Source organism: Amphiura filiformis, unplaced genomic scaffold (assembly GCF_039555335.1).
Source record: "Amphiura filiformis unplaced genomic scaffold, Afil_fr2py scaffold_54, whole genome shotgun sequence".
NCBI classification, from domain to species: Eukaryota; Metazoa; Echinodermata; class Ophiuroidea; order Amphilepidida; family Amphiuridae; genus Amphiura; species Amphiura filiformis.
The window spans coordinates 379,532-400,114 of record NW_027305518.1 but is presented as its reverse complement, the minus strand read 5'-3'; the positions used below and the strand labels follow the sequence as shown (position 1 = coordinate 400,114).

The following is a 20,583-nucleotide window of genomic DNA, read 5'->3' as shown; positions in this document are numbered from 1 at the left end:
ATTGATCTCGGATTCGTGGACTTTTGGCAAGGTTGACGGTATCGGACCGCGTAGTATAAGATATCGATTAATGCCTTGAGTTTCATATTAAAAGTACAAGTAACAAGATAGTACCACGGATAGGACTGGTGTTATAGTCAGATCAACCGAATCTTACTGAAGCAACGGTTTGTCCAAAATAAAGTGGAACATAGCGGAATTAAACACTTATTTGTATGTTCTTTAAATGACATATTTAGTTAAAAGTCGACACGAAAATATGAGGAAAACGCGAAAACGATACTCACTGCTATTATTACTGACATGTTTGGTATGCGTGATATCTTTGTGGACAAGTTTGAGATCACTATGGATAACAGACAGTAACCCGTTGGATACGAGAAGCAATAGGGAAATATTAAACGAGGATATCTCCAAAATAGCAGCAGATATAATAGCAGCCGAAAAAATATTTAATGCAACTGATATTAAGACGCTTGAAACAGTGAAATGTAAGTATTATTAAAGAGGCCAATTATTTAAAGATGCACGATAACAAAATATTTGTGCCTGTGCTCTAATGAAATTAAGATATCGAGGGAACTTTATGGCATGTTATATTGTGTTTAAAACGATGTCACTTCACACTAACATGCCAATTGTAACATTTTTTTCTCGCTACAAAACATTTCTACGAGGTCCCTAGAACGACATGCTAAAAGTTTCAAACAATCCACATGGGAAAGGGGAGTAATTTGCATAAAACAAAAATGGCCGATGATGCAGGGGTCAAATTTCAAAGTTGGTCAGATCTAACTAAAAACTACTATGACTACACTTAACTTGTAGTCATCTCATCATAATGAATCAGAAAAAAGTATAGTTCGACTAATACTTATCTCCAATGTAAAGTTCTCGAGTAATAGGCAAAAAGTTCAAAACGTGAATTTTTGCATCCACAGGGGTAAAAAATTGTACGTTTTGATCAAAATGGTCTCAAATTGTTCCCCTTGCAAAACCATTTTAATCAACTAATAGTTGACCATATCTCAGGTAAATTAAGCCGATTACTGAATCCTATATTGACATGATTGACCTTGATCCATTTTTTTTTTGCTTCCTATATAACAAATTATCCAAGATAATGCAAACTATTCTTATTTTGATTTATAACCAGACTTGACCAACTTGAAATTTGACTTTCTGCATAATCGGACATTTTGGTTTTAGCCTAGACTTCTTTCCACTACACTGCAAAAACACGGGTGTAACAAGTAACATCGGTTGGAGACAATAGAGGACCGCACCCAGCTGTGTGTTTTTAATACTTTTGGCGTTATAGTTATACCTTCCAGGTGTCAAAAATGACACCAAGAGTGTAAAAATAATACCCAGAAGTGTTAAAAATAACACCCGTGGGTGCGGTCCTCTAATAACCCCAACCGGTGTTACTTTTAACTTCAAGTTTTTGCAGTGTACGGGTTTTTGTTTTTTAGTTTATGGGGAAATGCTTTAAAGTGAAGAAAATTTTGTTGCAATTTAACAGGTTAAGGGGGTACTACACCCCTCGATAAATGTGTGACTATTTTTGCATTTTTCTCAAAAACTAATAACACAGTGGTAACAAAAGTTATGTATATTATAGGGGCAAGGAATCCAATTACTACACTGGAATTTCATTGACCCAAGACAAGTGGTACGTTATTAATGATAAGAAAAGAGGTACCGCTAGGATGTACCTCATTTCCGATCATATATACTGAACCGCTTGTCTTGAATCACTGAAATTTCAGTGTAGTAATTGGATTCCTTGCCCCAATAATATACATAAGTTTTGTTACCAGTATGTTATTATTTTTTAAGAAAACTGCAAAAATAGTCACAAATTTACCACAGGGGTGTAGTACCCCCTTAAAGTTGAGATAAAAATAGCTATAGATTGCATGGATTATATAACGACAACAAGTTTACCATCAAATTCTGGAAGGTTTATATTCTTTCTTTCTTAATTTCTTTATTTAAATCGCTACTTAACATTTCTCTTTATACCTTTTAAGTTGTGTGTAATAATATCTTTTGTAAGTTCTCATTCAGTTTGAATTCTCTCATTTTCCATATTTCTTTCTCTCATGTTTAAAATAAATCGTGCACATCAATACTTACTCATTCACTATATCAGGTGCCATTTTGTCATCCGAATATTAATATTTATTGCATAACTCACATTTTAAGGTAATTGATATTGAAAAATTCGATTACACACCAAAACTAATTAACACAATGTTAGAATTATTATTATTATGTCACCATTTTGAATAAATGGAACCTGGATGTTCAATGACTCGGGTAGATTCGTAAGCATGCAGTTAAGGAGTTCACTTACCAAAAATACCATTTGGATGGAAAAAATAGTTACGCAATTATTATCGGGTGACGATATAAACGTGGTGTGCATTCATTATGATGTAGCATTAGCTTTAGTCAATTTATTCGATTGCAGTCTTTTGTGATCGATGTATCGCTTCTAAAAGCTGGATCAGATATTTCATTGAAATAGTCATTAATAATTAATGTATTTGGAAGATTGTGATACGTGGACATACCTGGTACAGGTTGGTCGTGTTAATGTTAGATATTTTAGACGTAGTATATAGAACTTTAGTGTTGCAATAATTAATGTGCACCAAAGGTTTCCTGAAAAGATCAGTGGATATTACTTAGAAGTATATCAATTAAGCAAAAGTTTTTCAAATAAAGTTTAAGTTTCTGCAGTATCGGAGTTAAAAGTTCCGTAACAAAGTTAAATGTTTCTCTTGTTGTTGTTATTGTTGTTGTGATGATGTTGATAAATTATGTTGATGTTGTTGTTGGTCTATCCACCGTTTTGTTATTTATATCATTATTAAACTTTTAATTAAAAATACAAGCGTACAGTATTATTGGGAGATGTAAGTTATATCGTCTCGAAGCCCTCGATTCAAAAGTCGATTGATTTTGAGTTCACGGTGATATCTCCGATTGTAAGAATATCATATCATGCATCAGAATGTTTTATTAAATCCATAATGTCGTCAAGGGCTTAAAATTTATGTATTTTAAATTGACGGTCAATGGTCAGCCAATCAATTGACATATTGGGCTATTTCAGTTGAAATCCATACACCCCCTATGGAAGAATTGACTTTAATCTTCGAGTGTGAATTTCAATGGGGTTACCTATAAATGGGTGACTCCAGGTGAAATCTACACCCCTTGTGTTGAAGATTAAGGTCATGTCTTCCATAGGGGGTGTAGGCCTATAATGGATTTCAACAGGAATAGCTCAACCTTATTTTCTGCGCCCATGCAAATAATAATCAATGAACAAAGGTCACGATGGAATATAGCAAGAGTAATGCAATCTTAAGGGCTGGGGTATGAACGTTTGGGCAGTATTTATTTTGGGACATTAGAGCACATCAGACATATCGAATTGCATTCTGAATACGAAGAATGTCATTCTGATATCAAATAATTTTGATTTTTGAAATTCGCAATTTAATACACATTTTATGGCAAATCATTAAAAATTGATATTTTTGATATTTAACAGTACTTGAAGTAAACTTTATAAATCTGATAATTTATACTTAAAGTATATGTAGTTGGGAGGAAAAGGAGACGATCAATTGAACATTTTGACCTGTCATATTGAAAATATGGATTTTTTTCCCAAAACACCAAAAAAAATAAGGTCTTTTTGGGATAAAAATCCATATCTTCAATATGAAATGTCAAAATTTTCAATTGACCGTCGGCTTTTCCTTCCTGCTACATACACTTTAAGAATATATCATTAGATTTATATAATTTACTTCGAGGACTGTTATATATAAAAATTTGAGAAATATCAAATTTTTATAATTTGTCATAAAATTTGTATTATATTGTGATTTTCAAAATTGAAAATTATTTGATATCAGAAAGACATGCTTCGTATTCAGAATGCAATTCGATAGGTCTGAGGTGCTCTCATGTCCCACAAAAAATACTGTCGAAACGCAATAAACGCTCATTTTAGATCCCTTAAGCAGTATGCAGACATTTTTATTAGACGTACAATATTGTATGTAACATATCTACGTTATTTAATCTATTGCCATTCTATTTCCAGTAATGTTTAAGTTCTAACGAATGTTTGATGACGTAAAATCGATAACATATTTCTACCAGATATTATACGTGACATATTATCGATTTTACGTCATGAAACATTCGTTAGAACTTTGAAACATTACTGGAAATAGAATGGCAATAGATTAAATAACGTAGATATGTTACATACAATATTGTACGTATAATACTCGGAGTCAGCATACTGCTTTATTCTAGCAATACTGGTAAACAATAATCCCCATAATCTCCACGAAAACGTTTTTAAAATGCGTTGTATGAAAACACTATAACAACATTTTTAAAATGGCAAAATGTTATTGCAAAATATTTTTGCTAACATTTTTTGCCAAGTATTTTGTCAAAACTTGAATAACACTATGGCAGAATATTTTGCAGTAGGCCTACGTTTTAAAAATGTTTTTGATGTTGTGAAAATGTTTTATACGATAACCCGACATTGAAACGTTTTGGTGTTTGCTAGGTCCACAGTTGGAATGTAACGTTTCATAAAAACGTCAGCGTTCAGTGCCGGCAAACACACGAATAAACACAACACAAAATCCGACGGTACCGTCATAAACCTAAACTAGGTCATGTTATGATAATTTGATTGGTTTGCTCCAATTTGATACCACATTTTTTACCAAAAGCTCTCAAATATTTTGCAATAACATTTTGCCATTTTAAAAGCCAAAGGTTGAGTAAAATGGGTAACACGCCCTAAATTTGCATATTTTCTTACAATATCATTCATATTCGAATTGTGTACAATTTAAACATTCATTTTCTTGAGTAATTACATTTTTAAAATCATATTTACGATTCAACCGCTTGTCTTTGTAGAACATGAGTTTGCCAAAAATCAGGGATGTGTAAATGAAACAAATTGATTTTGTATTAATTTTTGTACTCGATGTTGTTCCTTTATATAAAACTAGTGCACCTGCTGCTGTGACAGCACTGGCATGATAGCGATACTGTTTGACCCCAGATGACCTTTGACCTCGGTGTACTTTTTTTCATGCTCCCCTCATACGAAGGATACCACATATCAAGTTGAAGCCCAATAGGGCAAAGTTTAAATTTAGCCCCTACATGACCTTTGACCTCGGTTGACCTCAATTTTGTTTTGCGCATATATTCCCCTCATATCAAGGATTCCACCCACCAAGTTTGAGCCCGATAGGACAAAGTTTGAAATCCATGACCTTTGACCTTTGACCTCGGATGACCTCCATATAATGTTTTTCATGCTCCCCTCCTACGAAGGTTTCGACCCACCAAGTTTGAGCCCGATCGGGCAAAGTTTGAAATTTGACACCTCCGTAATGACCTTTGACCTCGGTTGACCTCAATTTTATTTCGCACATTATATTCCCCTCCTATCAAGGATTCCACCTGCCAAGTTTGGGCCCGATCGGACAAAGTTTGAAAATTTGACCTTTGACCTTGACCTCTGATGACCTTCAAAACCACATGGCCAACATGCTTTTCCCAATACCTATCTATACCCCAAATTTCAGCACGATGCGTTGAAGTGCGGCGAAACGCATAGCCGGACAGACAGACAGACAGATAGATAGATAGATAGATAGACAGATAGAGACCGCTTATTATTTTATTAGTATAGAAATATACAGAAATGCAAAATGTGTTGTCCAAAAAGGATCAAATAATATTAAATTCAGATTTGTAATTCCAGGTGGGCATATACCCAGCAAACACAAAAATGTTTCAATAACATTTAAATGTCGGGTTATATAATGATCATGATTATGTTTTCAAAACGTTATTGTAAAATATCTTGGGCAAACATTTTTCGTGATCCTAACATCCTCTTTTTTATGACATTTGTCAATAGATATCCATGAAAAAAGCTTATTCACAAAATTTCAGTTGATTCCGATTTTGCGTTTGCGAGTTATGCATGATTATGCGTATTATATCACTCATACATAAATTCTAGACAGTTCATTGGTTGATTACCATTTATCATTTTTTACTATCACCCTCTCCGTGTGATAGTGGTCTTTACCATCATGTTCTCTGCCGTAGTGCGCCTGCGCCAAGCCGTGCGCTGACTCTTGGACTCGCCGATTTAGTTATGGGGTGGACCCCAAAATGGGAAGTATATCACGGCAAAACATGGTGTTATGTTGGTGAAAATGTATTTCCTACCTTAAATAGTATTTTAGTAATAGAATTTATGCATGAGTGATATAAAACAAATATTAACTGTCTTAAATTCGTGTCACGGTCGAAATATAATCACTCGGTGAAAGATGTATGTTCCATTCCACTCGCCGTTCCGGCTCGTGAAATGGAACAATCCATTTTTCACCTCGTGATTATATTTCGACCATCACACTCATAGACAGTTAATATTTGTATACTATTACACGGCTCCTTACGCCACTGTTGTAATTCCGTTCTGGTAACGTAATTCAAATTTGACTATATTTTTTGTTATATACTTCATTAATATATTATTGTTCGTTGATTGGTTAAAAGTGGATCACATGACCAAAAATAGTTCTACCATCAGTGCTCCTATCCGTAAATAGTACCCCTAAGCCGTAAATAGTATTTTCAATGTGCCGGATGAGCCGTAAATAGTACCTCCAAGCCGTAAATAGTACTTTTGACCATGCCTTCCGCGTGCGCGCATTCGATGCGACAGAACAGTTCACGCACGCGAAACTGCCATAGCGTGATTTCGCGCTGCTGTAATTGGTTAGCCCGATTTTAGCCTATTCGATTTTTTTGAAGGGCAAAATATAGTTTGTACTTAAATTGGTCGTGCTGTTCACTCAGGATAGAAGCTGGAGAGTCAAAACGTCAAATTTTCTTTTAACCAATCAATGAACAAAGAACATATTAATGAAGTATATAAAACAAATATATACTGCCTTTATTCGAAGTTCTGGTTAAAACTATGGTCCCTCGTTGAGATCAATTAATACTATTTTCCTTCGGGGCTGCGCCCTCAGGAAAATAGTACTATTGATCTCACCTCGGGCCCATAGTTTTAACCAGAACCTCTCATGGCAGTATATATTTGTATACTATACGAATTAATCTGCAAGATACATTTTGTACATAAACATATGTAGCCAGATCGAGGTTTCCAGTGGTATAAAAATCTCAACTTTTTTTGAGAAAACTAGGATATGAGGCTGTGGAACACGAAATGCCCGAAATAACGAATTGTCTTTTTCATACAAACAATAACGAATTGTCTTTTCTTTCTTTTTACTTTTTTTAAATTATCATTATGATAGTTCATCATGTTTCCAGAATCCCAGCAGCACAGTTGCCATGGCAACCAAAGAACAATTCTGTGGCCAATGTACTGGAAATCCCACCGGCGCAGTTCCCATGGCAACTAAAGAACAATTCTGTGGCCAATGATACAATGCTACAAGTTACAACTCGCAAACCAAAGCCGATTACGCGCAAGTTAGGAATAGATTTGATGAGAACTCTGTATCGAAACACTAGAAAATTAGCTGATACATCGGGCCACCATAGTAACTTCTTCTCAAATGTATCCAGTATACTTGCTACGCCGTGGAGGCATGATACTTACAATGCGAAACTGTTCAGGTAAACCTATAATATCCTTCCTAGTGATCTGAAGGTCGTGGATTCGAATCCCATGCTGGCACATTCCCTTGCTTTTTTTCAAGTTGGGTTGTGTGCCGGTCGGGATTTGCGTTGTCTTGTTTAATTGTAACACTTTTGGTTGGTAAACTGTTCTTTCTTTCTTAAAACTATAATAGTAATTTGATTGAACAGATTCATCAGGATCGGTATAGTAAACTGGTTAACAAAGTTCTTTGTATCTGATCCAGAATGTTCACTTACTTGTGTACGTTTCAACAACAGCTATTGTCTTTATCAACACTTGATGGGTAGTGACTGCTATTGGCAACCGACGCTAGAAGTTCACCAACACCCCTATAGACCAAGTATTAGACATTGTTCAACGTAGACTTGAGAATGAAAACATATTGCGTGTTTACAACAGAGAGACAGGGTTTAAGCTAACCAATAAGGATGTGGTAGAACTTCTTGAGTTCATACTAACTACCACATATTTTACCTTTAGAAGTAAGATTTACCGCCAGCTTTTTGGTACTGCGATGGGCAGCCCTGTATCCCCGATTGCAGCCAATATATTCATGGAGGCTCTGGAACAGCAGGCAATTGCTACGGCACCTCTAGACTGTAGACCGAAGCTATGGTTGCGTTATGTGGATGACGTGTTGGAAGTTATAAACAAAGACAGTGTCCAGCGTCTTACCGATCATATCAACCAAGTGGACAAGTCGGGTTCAATAAAATTCACCTTTGAGCAAGAATCTCAAGGCAGCCTTCCATTTCTGGATACTTTGATTGTGAAAAAGAAGACGGCACCGTAAAGCTACTGGTCTACCGTAAGCCAACTCATACAGACCAGTACCTCAACTATCAGTCCCATCACCCTCTGCATCAAAAGCTTGGTGTGATACGCACTTTGTATAACAGGAAAGACAGCGTTGTGACAGAGGAGGAGGATAAAGTGGAAGAAGAGAAGAAAGTGCAAGAAGCCCTCAGAACATGCGGCTATCCTGACTGGTCCTTTAAAAAGGTCAAAGATCAGATACAAAGCGTCAAGCCCAAGAAAGTGAGCAAAAAGACTGATGATAAAACCAGGAGCAAAGGCATGGTTGTACTTCCTTATGTAAAGGGTGTCACAGAAAGAGTATCTAGAGTTATGAAAAATTACAACATTTCTACTGCGATGAAGCCGCACAACACTCTCAGAAAACAACTGGTACACCCAAAAGACAAACGCGATCCAAATAACACCACTGATGCAGTATATAAGATTCCCTGTATGAACTGCGAATTGCCTTACATAGGGGAAACTGGCAGAAAGTTTGGCACAAGACTTGAAGAACATAAAAGCGAGGCGGAGAAAGTGAGTAAAACGGTAACCACCAGAGCAGGGAGAAAGGAATCGTTAACAACAACACACAAGTCGGCCATTACTGATCATGTCGTCGACAAGAATCACGTCATAGGATGGGGAAGCTGAGGTCATCGGCACAGAGCAAAATAGATACACTCGCTGGATAAAGGAGGCTATAGAAATAAGAAAGCGGAGGGCACCACCATGAACAGAGATGAAGGACAGTACCAACTCTCTCACATTTTGATGAGTTCCTGACTCAGGGATCAAGAAAATCCCTTGAAGGAAAACAGACTGGCAACTCCAAGATCAACGCTGGAACTACTTCTAGCGTCGGTTGCCAATAGCAGTCACTACCCATCAAGTGTTGATAAAGACAACAGCTGTTGTTGAAACGTACACAAGTAAGTGAACATTCTGGATCAGATACAAAGAACTTTGTTAACCAGTATAATAGTAATTATTGCCTAAAAATGTCTCCGATTATTGTTTATTACTAAATGATTAGTAAAGCATACCTGTATCATATTACAACTAATGCAAGAGCAAGAACAATGAAGTATTACCACTTTTAGCAATACCAGCTTGCAATATTCTCCAAACCTCAGACGATCCATGCACTGCACATGTTCACGCAACCTCCCTCAACTCATTTGCATAATTTTGGATTCCAGGATCGTATTCTGATTTGTTGAACCTTCTAATTTGCATACTTTTTGGATATACCTCCATTTGGTATTACCTAATTTATTGTTAATACCGCTACGTTGTTAACATAGTGACGTCATTAGAGCTGGTCACTTCGTCAAACATCCGACGAACGAACATTTGCATTTTTCCTTCTATTACTGTTATATTGTGAAATACCATATAGATGACGTGTTAGTCCAATGATAGAAAAATATTTCTGTCTTTGATAATACCTTTTAGCAATAAAATCATTCATATTTTGACAATAAAGTAATCTTCCTCTTTTTTTATCCATAGATTCATTTATGAAAATGTAACAAGAATGAACGCTTACGATGATACCATGTTAACACAACGAAACAAAGGCAAGCGCATATATGGAACCATAAATATTCCTAAGGTAACTCAACTGAGGGAATACTCCCTATTTCAGACAATACAGCACTATTTGACTGATTTCAATATTATGTAATCTGCGTAATCTGATTTTTGTGGGAAAAGACATGTTTATTTCCTATTCTCTTTTTCGAAAAAAATGGGGGGGGGGGTCTACACACACTATGCAAAAGTATTGCAAGTATTGAAAAAAGAAGAATTCCGCAAACTGCAGTTGAACATCGATCCAATATCGTGTCGATTTCACATAACGTACTAGATGGACATGTTCTTTTTTTTCGAAATAAGTAAGATTACAGTTTGTCCACTCTGAAGTACAAAGTGACAACGCGCGCGTATACAGCGCGTAAACAGTGCGCAGTTATGCGTCTCTGCTGCATGTATGCGTGCGTTTAAAGTCGGCACAATGTGTGCGTCCGCGTCGCTACTTTGTACTTCAGAGTAGACTGACTGTAGGCTGGAAATGGGGAGTTGCAGGTTCGGATGGAATGTATCATTTGTGGTGCCATCATGCTCATATTCTAGTGCTTACAATGGCGGAAAAACGGAAATCTGTTTTGATGCAGAAACGAAGAAACTTTTGTCCACAAAATATCCAGATGCCTTTCGAATGGACACCAAATGGTTTAATTGGTTTCTGAAAGCAGAGAAGATGGGAATTCTCATTGGTATCAGGAAAATGGTACGGGAAGTGGTGATTGAAAGAAAATGACTGTCAAAGATAGCCGACGCCCTGCACATGTTGGCGGGAATTTCAATAATTACAATAATAAGGTCAAGCTAGGTCACATGGTAACTCGATAAAGGATCGAATGGTATTCAAACCCGTAATGAACAATATACAAGGCAATGTTTTTGGTGTGGTTGAATTATTCAAGGTCACCTGGTTCCTTATTGGTTAGACATGTGTTCTTTCTTCTGAGTTCTCCAGACTTTGAAGGACCTTTGTCTTCTATAAGGCTAGTAACTTCTTCCATCAGATACATCCATGAATCATTTTCCCATCACCATCATCTTGATACCTTAAAAGCAATTAAACCATTTGGCATCGGATTGAATCATTCAAGGTCACACGGTGTCTTATTGGTTAGACATGTGACCTTTCTTTCTTACGAGTTCCCCAGACTTTGAAGGGATTTTTGTCTTCTAAGGCTGGTAACTTCTTCCACCCGATACATCCATGAATCATTTTTACCATCACCATCTTCCTGATACATGGAAAGCAATTAATTACCATTTAGCATCGGGACATTTTGTGGTCTAAAGTTTCTTCGTCTCTGTATTCAAACGGATTCCCGCCTTTCCGCCATTGTAAGCACTGGAATATGCGCATGATGGCACCATGCACCACAAGTGATACATTCCATCCGTAATCAAATAGCCTAATCTTACTGATTTCTATTTCCATTTAGTGTGTCATGTGAAATCGAAAGGATCTCAAATCATAGACTCTGAAGAGTCTATGCTCAAATACAAATGTTTTAAACAGGTTATATTTTGGGATTTGATTTTGGTAAAAACATTTTAATAACATTGAAAGGTCATGAAAACATTTTAAAATAATTTGTATGAAACGCACTTAAAATGTTGCCAAAATGTTATTGTAAAATGTTTTTGCAAACATTTTATGTCAAATGTTTCGTCAACATGTATATAACATTCTGTTAAAAGAGTTTGCAGTAAGTTTTCGGGAAAATGTGTTTGTTTTTGCAGTTTTTTAATGTTATGAAAAAGTTGTATACCCCATATACCCTTTACATAACCCAACATTTAAAAGTTTTTCTGGCAACCTTTTCTAATAACCTTTTGAGAATATTGTCAAAAACGTTTCGTGTTTGCTAGGATATTGGATCAATGTTCAACTTATAGTTCGCGGAATTCCCCTGTCGGAATTCTTCTTTTCAGCAATGTTGCAATACTTATATGTGTGCATATGTCATGTATGTAATGTGATCAAAATCAGTCGGAAGTCAGAAATATTGCCAAAGAAGTATTTCCTTTTGTTTCCTATTGTTTTGGAAACTTAAAACTGCTCATATCTTTGGAACTGGTTGTCCAAATTCGATGAACTTTTTTGCAAAATGTAGCTGTTTACAATTCTATAAGGAACTATAAATTGAATATTTTGCTTGTTCACACCACATAATGTCCTGTACATATACATGTAGGACTGTTAGGGTTCTAGGAAATTGCAACAACCTCAAAAGGTTCTTTTGACCTTTACAGAACCTTTCATTTCTCGAATGGTACATTTTGGCCTTTGCAGAACACAGTTCTTTCATGTCTTTGTAAAACTATTAAAGGTTCAACACACAGTAAAGTAGGTTTACTTGGAACCTTTTTTCTAAGAGCGCAATGCTATCTGTATTCTGCCATTGTTAAGAGCATAAAACTACAACTCCTAAATACTTAACAACGTTTACATACCTACTTAACAGGAAAGCTTACTTCCAAAGGCACCCTACAAATCATGCAGTGTTGTCGGCAGTAGCAGGGTGCTATTAGGATTAAAATGTGGTACACTGATCGATGAAAATGACTTTGTGTTTAGGTATGTATATATCAACTACATGTATATTACAAAATGGTTGTTTTCCTATTGCTTTGCTAATTTCCCCTTTCGTCTTCCGTCCCTTATCCCCTCTCCTCCCCTCTCCTCTCCTACCCTCGCCTCCCCTGTCCTCTCCGCACCTCTCTTCTTCTCTTCTCTTCTCGTCTCGTCTCGTCTCGTCTCGTCTCGTCTCGTCTCTTCTCTTCTCTTCTCTTCTCTTCTCTTCTCTTCTCTTCTCTTCTCTTCTCTTCTCTTCTCTTCTCTTCTCTTTTCTTCTCTTCTCTTCTCTTCTCTTCTCTTCTCTTTGGTTGTGACGATAATTCATTTGCATAATTGAATATTGATCATTGTGTCTTAAGCCCTGATACCCGTTCATCAAGTGAACGGGGTTTTGTCCCCGCGCATCAATTGAACGCCGTGGAGCGAGCTACTGTCCATGCTTAACGTCACGCCTTGTTAACCCTTCAACCGTTACGGACGTAACCAGGATTGGATTGGTTTAGTTAGATTGGTCAACATATGGTGAATATATTGTCATCATGTCTTGCACGTGAATTATATTCACTCTGGTAAGACTTTATATTAGCATACATTATGTTATTTTGATCAGTTTGTCTGATGATGTAAACATCTCTTAAACGTATTTCTGTTTCACCTGGTTCATTTCGTGTTAGTCATTACCGTTCCCGTTCATTTCCTCATCCCTTGGGACTCCAAATCCGGTGCCTCGCTCTGCTTTTCCCTTGGACTAATTTCCCAATTTAGCTTCACAATACTTCTCTTCTCTTCTCCTCTCCTCTGCTCTGCTCTCCTCTGCTCTCCTATACTTCTCTTCTCTTCTCCTCTCCTCTGCTCTCCTCTCCTCCCGCCTCTCCTCTCTCTCTCCTCTCCTCTCCTCTCCTCTCTCTTCTCTTCTCTTCTCTTCTCTCTCTTCTCTTCTCTTCTCTTCTCTTCTCTTCTCTTCTCTTCTCTTCTCTGATCTGATCTGATCTGATCTGATCTGATCTGATCTTCTCTTCTCTGATCTTCTCTTCTCTTCTCTGATCTTCTCTGATCTTCTCTGATCTTCTCTGATCTTCTCTGATAATTAAGCTTTAAGCTGATAATGATTTAATAATCTTTTGTTTATACTTTCATTGGTCGAATATAGATCCACTTTGTCGTCTATAGCAGGACCCGCAGAGGATGTAGGGAAGAAAACTAACATGACAACATTGAATTCATCAATATTAAAAAGGTACCAAAAACAAAATACATGCTCTAAGTTTGTAACCACACTAAGCTCTTTCTATGCGCCCGGTCTATGCGCTCTTACACGCATTTGAATGGAGAATTCAATTCTCATTATTCAATTACCCAACTCTAAACACACCATATGGGGAGAGCGGAAGTCTGAATTTAATCCATTGATGTTGCCAATTAAATATTTTAGACCATGCCGGGGATCGAACCCAGGGCCTCATGCACCAGAAGCGAGAAATCTAACCACCGAGACACGCTCTCTATTGCTAAAGGAGAGGACTGATACGTTAAGGGGTACGCCATTCTGAATTAACATTACAAAAATAATTTTCAGGATTGATTCATTCAGGTTTCTTGTCGGACGTTTGGAGCCAATAATTTCACGCACAACCTCTATAGAATCATTTAGCCAACCTCCAACAGTTTTGTTTTTGTTTTGTTTATTTTTTAACCGGTTTCAATGTTTTATTTCTCTTTTTCCGTCTAGGTTCGCCATTCGGACCCCCGACGATACAAGCTTGACTATGGTCAAAGCAAATAAGAACCATTACCAAAAAATTCCGCCTTTTGAAGCAGCTCGGGCTTAAAAGCCTTCCGACAACTGGGTTTTATCTTCTAAACTGTGCCCTGGATTTATGTTCGGATGTCCACGTGTTTGGTTTCTGGCCATTTACTACGTATTTGGATGGTCGAAGTATACCAGCTCATTACTACGACAATATCAAACAATTAGGAAGTCACGATGCTGCCTATGAACTAAGATTAATATTGACAATGCATAAGCTAGGAATGTTGAAATTTCATATGGACGACTGTACAACATAACAACAGTTAACAGAAGGTCTCAAAATGTCACTACGACTTTTGTCCAATTATTAACATTAACAGAGAAGTGATGTCGAACACCGAACAACATGCCGTGGTCGTATCCATAACGTGCCTCAATCAGTATTGCCAAAACTTTTCAGCGCTAAGGCGCGGCGCATTGACTCGCCAGGCCGCGGTAAAGGATTCTCAAGTAGCCCAATTTTTAAGATCCCAAAAAGCGCCCAATACCTGATATTTGGGCGGATTTACCAGAATCTTGAACGCAAATCAACCAATTGGGCGGAAAGCACTTGACTTTAGCACAGGTTAATTTGAGACCAAATCAGCACTTTCTCACAACCAGGATATAATTGTATTGATTAGTGGGCAATAAGAAGATATGTTTTACAGCTCAGGAAAATTTTTGCTGAAGAAACATTCCTGAGATAGTCATTTGTATCAAATGATTTTAGAGGTGCAATTATGGAGCGGACACTAGTTTCGAAACAGAATATGTCCCGAAAACGGAGCATTTGTCACATAATTGCACTTGAAATTTGATCCTAATTCAGCCTAAACTGCAGTTTAAACTTGAATGTAGAGGTTGTAATGGGTCATTATTTCATATTAATTTGTAAGCGCTCTTGTTTATGACAAAACAGGCGAAATCAGTAACTTTTTGCACAAGATTTGCAATTTAAAGAGAATTGACCATTGCTCATTCTAATGATGCCAATAAGTGTGCTCTTTCATTTGATAACATAAAATTTGAAAAATATTGTAAGGAACACTAGAAGTTTTGACTTTTATAGCCTACATTTTGGTCAAAAATGTGCTTGGATAGGTAGTTTTCAACAGATTTACCACATTCGCTTTGCTATAACTTTGAATTGCGTTATCTGTTGACCTAATGTAAAAAATTGTTTTTTAGGGGGAAGTGTTAGCTTTCGTTCGATATAAAAAAATCTAATTGGATGAAGGGAACACTTGAAGTTTTGGCAAATCCAATCACATTATGTCTATTATCCACTAGATCTCACACAGCTCTTATGATGCTATGCACTCAACCGTGTAGTATAACACAGACTGCGTGGAGACTAGACGCGCTGTGCTGGAAATATCTGTGTCTCGGGTGTATCGAGGTGGAAACTGTGCGTTGATGCATTTATAAGAGAATCGTTTTTGTAGTCAAACCTTTTTATATGGTTCATTTCATCTGACAAATCCAGATGAAGACGTGTTCAATCTCAATTGAACCAAAAACAAGAAAAAAAAATCGGATCATCTGTTCGTACTAGTGGTCCCTATCTTTGGAATTCTCCTGGAAATCAACTAAAACAATAAATTCAGTTAAATATTTCCGTAATCAATTTAAGGGAGGTGTAATGAGCGTGAACCTGGTTTGGATGCAGAGGGAGTGTGCCTGTAACAGACACAGCCACCAGAAAAGGACCAGCTCAGATCGCGCGCCAAATAAGTTTGCAGTCCAGAAATTTCATTTTTTCTCAGCCTTGCAAAAAAAGGCAGAGGTGGGAATCGAACCCAGGACCTCGATGTTGTAAAACCTACTGCGTTACCACTGAGCCAACTGACAATCAGCTATGAGAAGTTTGATAGTAATCCTTGATATTGCTGAATAGAATAAATCAATACTGATAGGTCTATTTATCTAATGTACGATGTTATTCAAATTGGCCTATAAACTAGGAATATAATGTGAAATGACTATCAATCGATCAATCAATCAAGTTGTCAAGTTATCAACAATCAATAATAAACCGACGTAGGCCTATCATGGAATATTACTAACTAGACCTACTAACTAATATACCAAATAAATAAAATAAATAAATAAGTCAGTAAATAAATAAATAGGCATAGGCCTAAATAAATAAATAAATACATAATGCAGAATGCAGTTAGTATTTTAGTTGCAAAATTCCAAACATTCTATTCACACATTCTATTATAATTTTCTGCTATACACGCAAAGGACCTGTGCCTTTAATATGTCCGCGCCTAATCAATAATGAGTCTTTCACCATGCTCACACACCATGTTAAACTATTGTATCCCTGCAAGTATTATCTACTGACCAAGTCCTAACACCTCAATGAAATGGATGCTATAACGTACCCAAAAATCAAGCGAACATATCAAGGTCATATCAGGGCGTTATACAAAGAATGGTCAAAGGTCAACGTTTCCAAAGAAGTATAGTAATAGATGTAGACACAAGCTTTCGTGCGGGAAACATAAACACATAGTCTTCAGTCGTGTGGTTTTTATGAGATTTGATACGGCGCTGAAGTCTATTGGCTGTCCCAAAATCAGTACCAGACCCGGTTTCCAGACGGCAATGTGTGTGTTGTTACAAGGAACGCAAACTCATTTTATCAATGAGTGAACCACATAGAGGAATACGACATCTATCGTGAGCCAATCTGCATTCTGTTGCCTGCAAAAGCCGACGATCAGGTAAAATTCTAAAAGCAGCGTGACTAGATATTTGCGTTAATTTCATGATACGTGTAAAACGCATTGAAAACGCCAAATTGCAGTCATAAAATATATAATATTAGTAAATCACCCAATCGAATGTTAACGTAGGTATGTGGAAAAGAACTGCAATAACAATAACAAACTATGTGCCCAAAGAGTTGTCTTTGGCATGTCGCTTTTTTGAAATATGACCAAAAATATCAAATTTTGGAAAAACGCCCCAAAATTTAAAACAAACACGAACCTTCCAAAATAAATATATATTAGCACTCGGCGGCCCAGTCACTACCTGCCGCTGTGATTTGGGGTAACTCATTGCTTCCCCTCTCCAGATACCGGAACTTCAAGGTCGCTCATACCCCAGCCCTTAAGCAAAAGCTAATTTCAAATTACATTTCTTTCCTATATAGATTTTTCCTTTTCTTTTGAGCACTTTATCCAAAACATAAACTAAGGTTTGTAAAATTTTTGAGCACCGTCCTTTGTCTTGTTCCGTAGTTGCTTTATCTGCCTTTGTTTTTTATTTTTTGTTTTTTTAATTCTATTCCCATAAGGGAAGGCTATTTACGCCTCGCTGGCCTTCCAGCCTTCTCCTCCATAACCTGGCTTGTTATTGTTGTAACGTAGTTGTTGTTGTTGTTTTACTGATTTTGATGTATTTTGTTAATACTTACTAATTTTAATGTATTATGTATGTATGTATTTGATACGGAAATAAATAAATAAATAAATGATGATGATGATGATGATCACTGTTCGAATGTTTGTCCATTATTATGCCTATCAAAATGCCATTCACATGTTGAATGGTTGGTTTAGATGTCTAAATGAACGTGGAGTGTCCGTTAATTTTACAATCGGGATCTTGATCGATCGAGAACAAAAGCTATACAATAAGGTACAATAGAGGTTGTGCGTGAAATTATTTGACTCCAAACAAAGGATTTGAACCGGCGTCCTTCACCGTAATCATGGCGCAGTGCAGTCTATTCAATCAAAAGTTGTCACAGGAATCGATACAAAGGGATAGGCATCCTAGTATTACATAACAAACCGGAAGATGTAGTCTAAGTCTAGACAATAGGCGGATTAGCGGCCATTTTGTCTTCTACATGATTTTATTCACGTGTCCTTATACTTTAGTACACAAATATATAAGTTAACAGGTTTACAATTTTAAAATTATATTTTGTGTATACAATATATTCTGTAGTAAATCGATCAAATGACGGTGATTGTTCAGGTATTATATGCTTGATAGAATTAAATTGTCTGACCAGTTAGTATTCTCCTCCGCCGTCAGTGTGATTCCATTCACTCCACGTACCGTGTTGCGAAGGTGGAGGAGACTAAAGCTGTATTGACGAACACGCATGCGTTAAAAATGATGTAGCCTTAGTCGAACAATAGCGTGACGTAGTTCCCGGCATTGTTCCTATGCACTTTCACCCTCCTGGTTGTCATCAACCTATTTGATCGTAGTGCATACGTGTGAGACGAACTGTCGCGGTAGATTGCAATCATGCTTTTGTTGAATGCATTAGTCCGCCATATTTACGGTATGATGCACAACCTCTATTGCCAACGCCGCGGTTAAGGTTAAGTCGCTAAATTGTGCTATAATTTGGTTCACCTCAAGTTTGGTAGTGACGTCAAAATGCTCATACCGCCCCTGTACGCATGCGTGTACTAATGGCGTTTAACTTTACGCACGCGATTCGATTCTGCGACGAGAGAAATACGCACATACGTCACTACCCAACTTGAGATGATCCAAATTATAGTTCAGTTTGTAACATAAGATCGTTTACCCGGTTTTGGATATTGTTTGGAAGTATTTTTTCTTTGTGAGTTGATGTTGCAACATCCATCATTAGGTATTGGATGGTTTATCAATGAAGCGGCGCGCCGCGGCGTTCCTCCGTTGGCTAAACGTAACATTTGTTAAACCTGGGGACATTTGATGCGGTCGATTGTTGATTCTTCACACCTTGGAGCTTTCACTGCTTATAGGGCATCGGCAACACTGACTGACATAAAGATGGGTTCAAGTTAAAGATGTTTTATTGCGAGATCAAACAGACGTGTGCACTGCACCGCGTACCGTAAGCTTATTCTGTATATTGTCCCCACTTTCAACTGCGTTTTATAGTGGGATGCTTTGTATGGAGTTTCTTCAAAACCTGAAGAATCTCGTCAATAGAATGTCTTCACTTTCTACTGCGTTTATAGAGGGTTAGACGACAAATAAGCAGCATTTGTCTAGCCTTCTTATTTACTATCTTCAGTAGACAGCAAGTTACTAGAATTTATCCATACCTCTTATTTACTATCTTCAGTAGACAGCAAGTTACTAGAATCTGTCCATATCTCTTATTTACTATCTTCAGTAGACAGCAAGTTACTAGAATTTGTCCATACCTCTTATTTACTATCTTCAGTAGACAGTAATTTACTAGAATTGGTCCATATCTCCTATTTACTATCTTCAGTAGACAGCAAGTTACTAGAATCTGTCCATATCTCTTATTTACTATCTTCAGTAGACAGCAAGTTACTAGAATCTGTCCATATCTCTTATTTACTATCTTCAGTAGACAGCAAATTACTAGAATTTGTCCATATCTCTTATTTACTATCTTCAGTAGACAGTAATTTACTAGAATCTGTCCATATCTCTTATTTACTATCTTCAGTAGACAGCAAGTTACTAGAATCTGTCCATATCTCTTATTTACTATCTTCAGTAGACAGCAAGTTACTAGAATTTGTCCATACCTCTTATTTACTATCTTCAGTAGACAGCAAGTTACTAGAATTTGTCCATATCTCTTATTTACTATCTTCAGTAGACAGTAATTTACTAGAATTTGTCCATATCTCCTATTTACTATCTTCAGTAGACAGCAAGTTACTAGAATCTGTCCATATCTCTTATTTACTATCTTCAGTAGACAGCAAGTTACTAGAATCTGTCCATATCTCTTATTTACTATCTTCAGTAGACAGCAAATTACTAGAATTTGTCCATATCTCTTATTTACTATCTTCAGTAGACAGTAATTTACTAGAATCTGTCCATATCTCTTATTTACTACATGTATCTTCAGTAGACAGCAAGTTACTAGAATCTGTCCATATCTCTTATTTACTATCTTCAGTAGACAGCAAGTTACTAGAATTTGTCCATACCTCTTATTTACTATCTTCAGTAGACAGCAAGTTACTAGAATTGGTCCATATCTCTTATTTACTATCTTCAGTAGACAGTAATTTACTAGAATCTGTCCATATCTCTTATTTA

General features: G+C 36.8%; 1 protein-coding gene across 1 annotated transcript; it reads left to right on the top strand.

The window, feature by feature from the left end:
* On the top strand, window positions 1–14,740 carry LOC140144421 (uncharacterized). The gene is made up of 6 exons (XM_072166228.1): window positions 1–491; window positions 7,416–7,740; window positions 10,079–10,181; window positions 12,616–12,728; window positions 13,879–13,965; window positions 14,458–14,740. The coding sequence occupies exons 1-6, from the start codon at window positions 227–229 to the stop codon at window positions 14,555–14,557; spliced, it is 993 nt and encodes a 330-aa protein (XP_072022329.1). The 5' UTR covers window positions 1–226; the 3' UTR covers window positions 14,558–14,740.
* The last annotated feature ends 5,843 nt before the right edge of the window (window positions 14,741–20,583 follow it).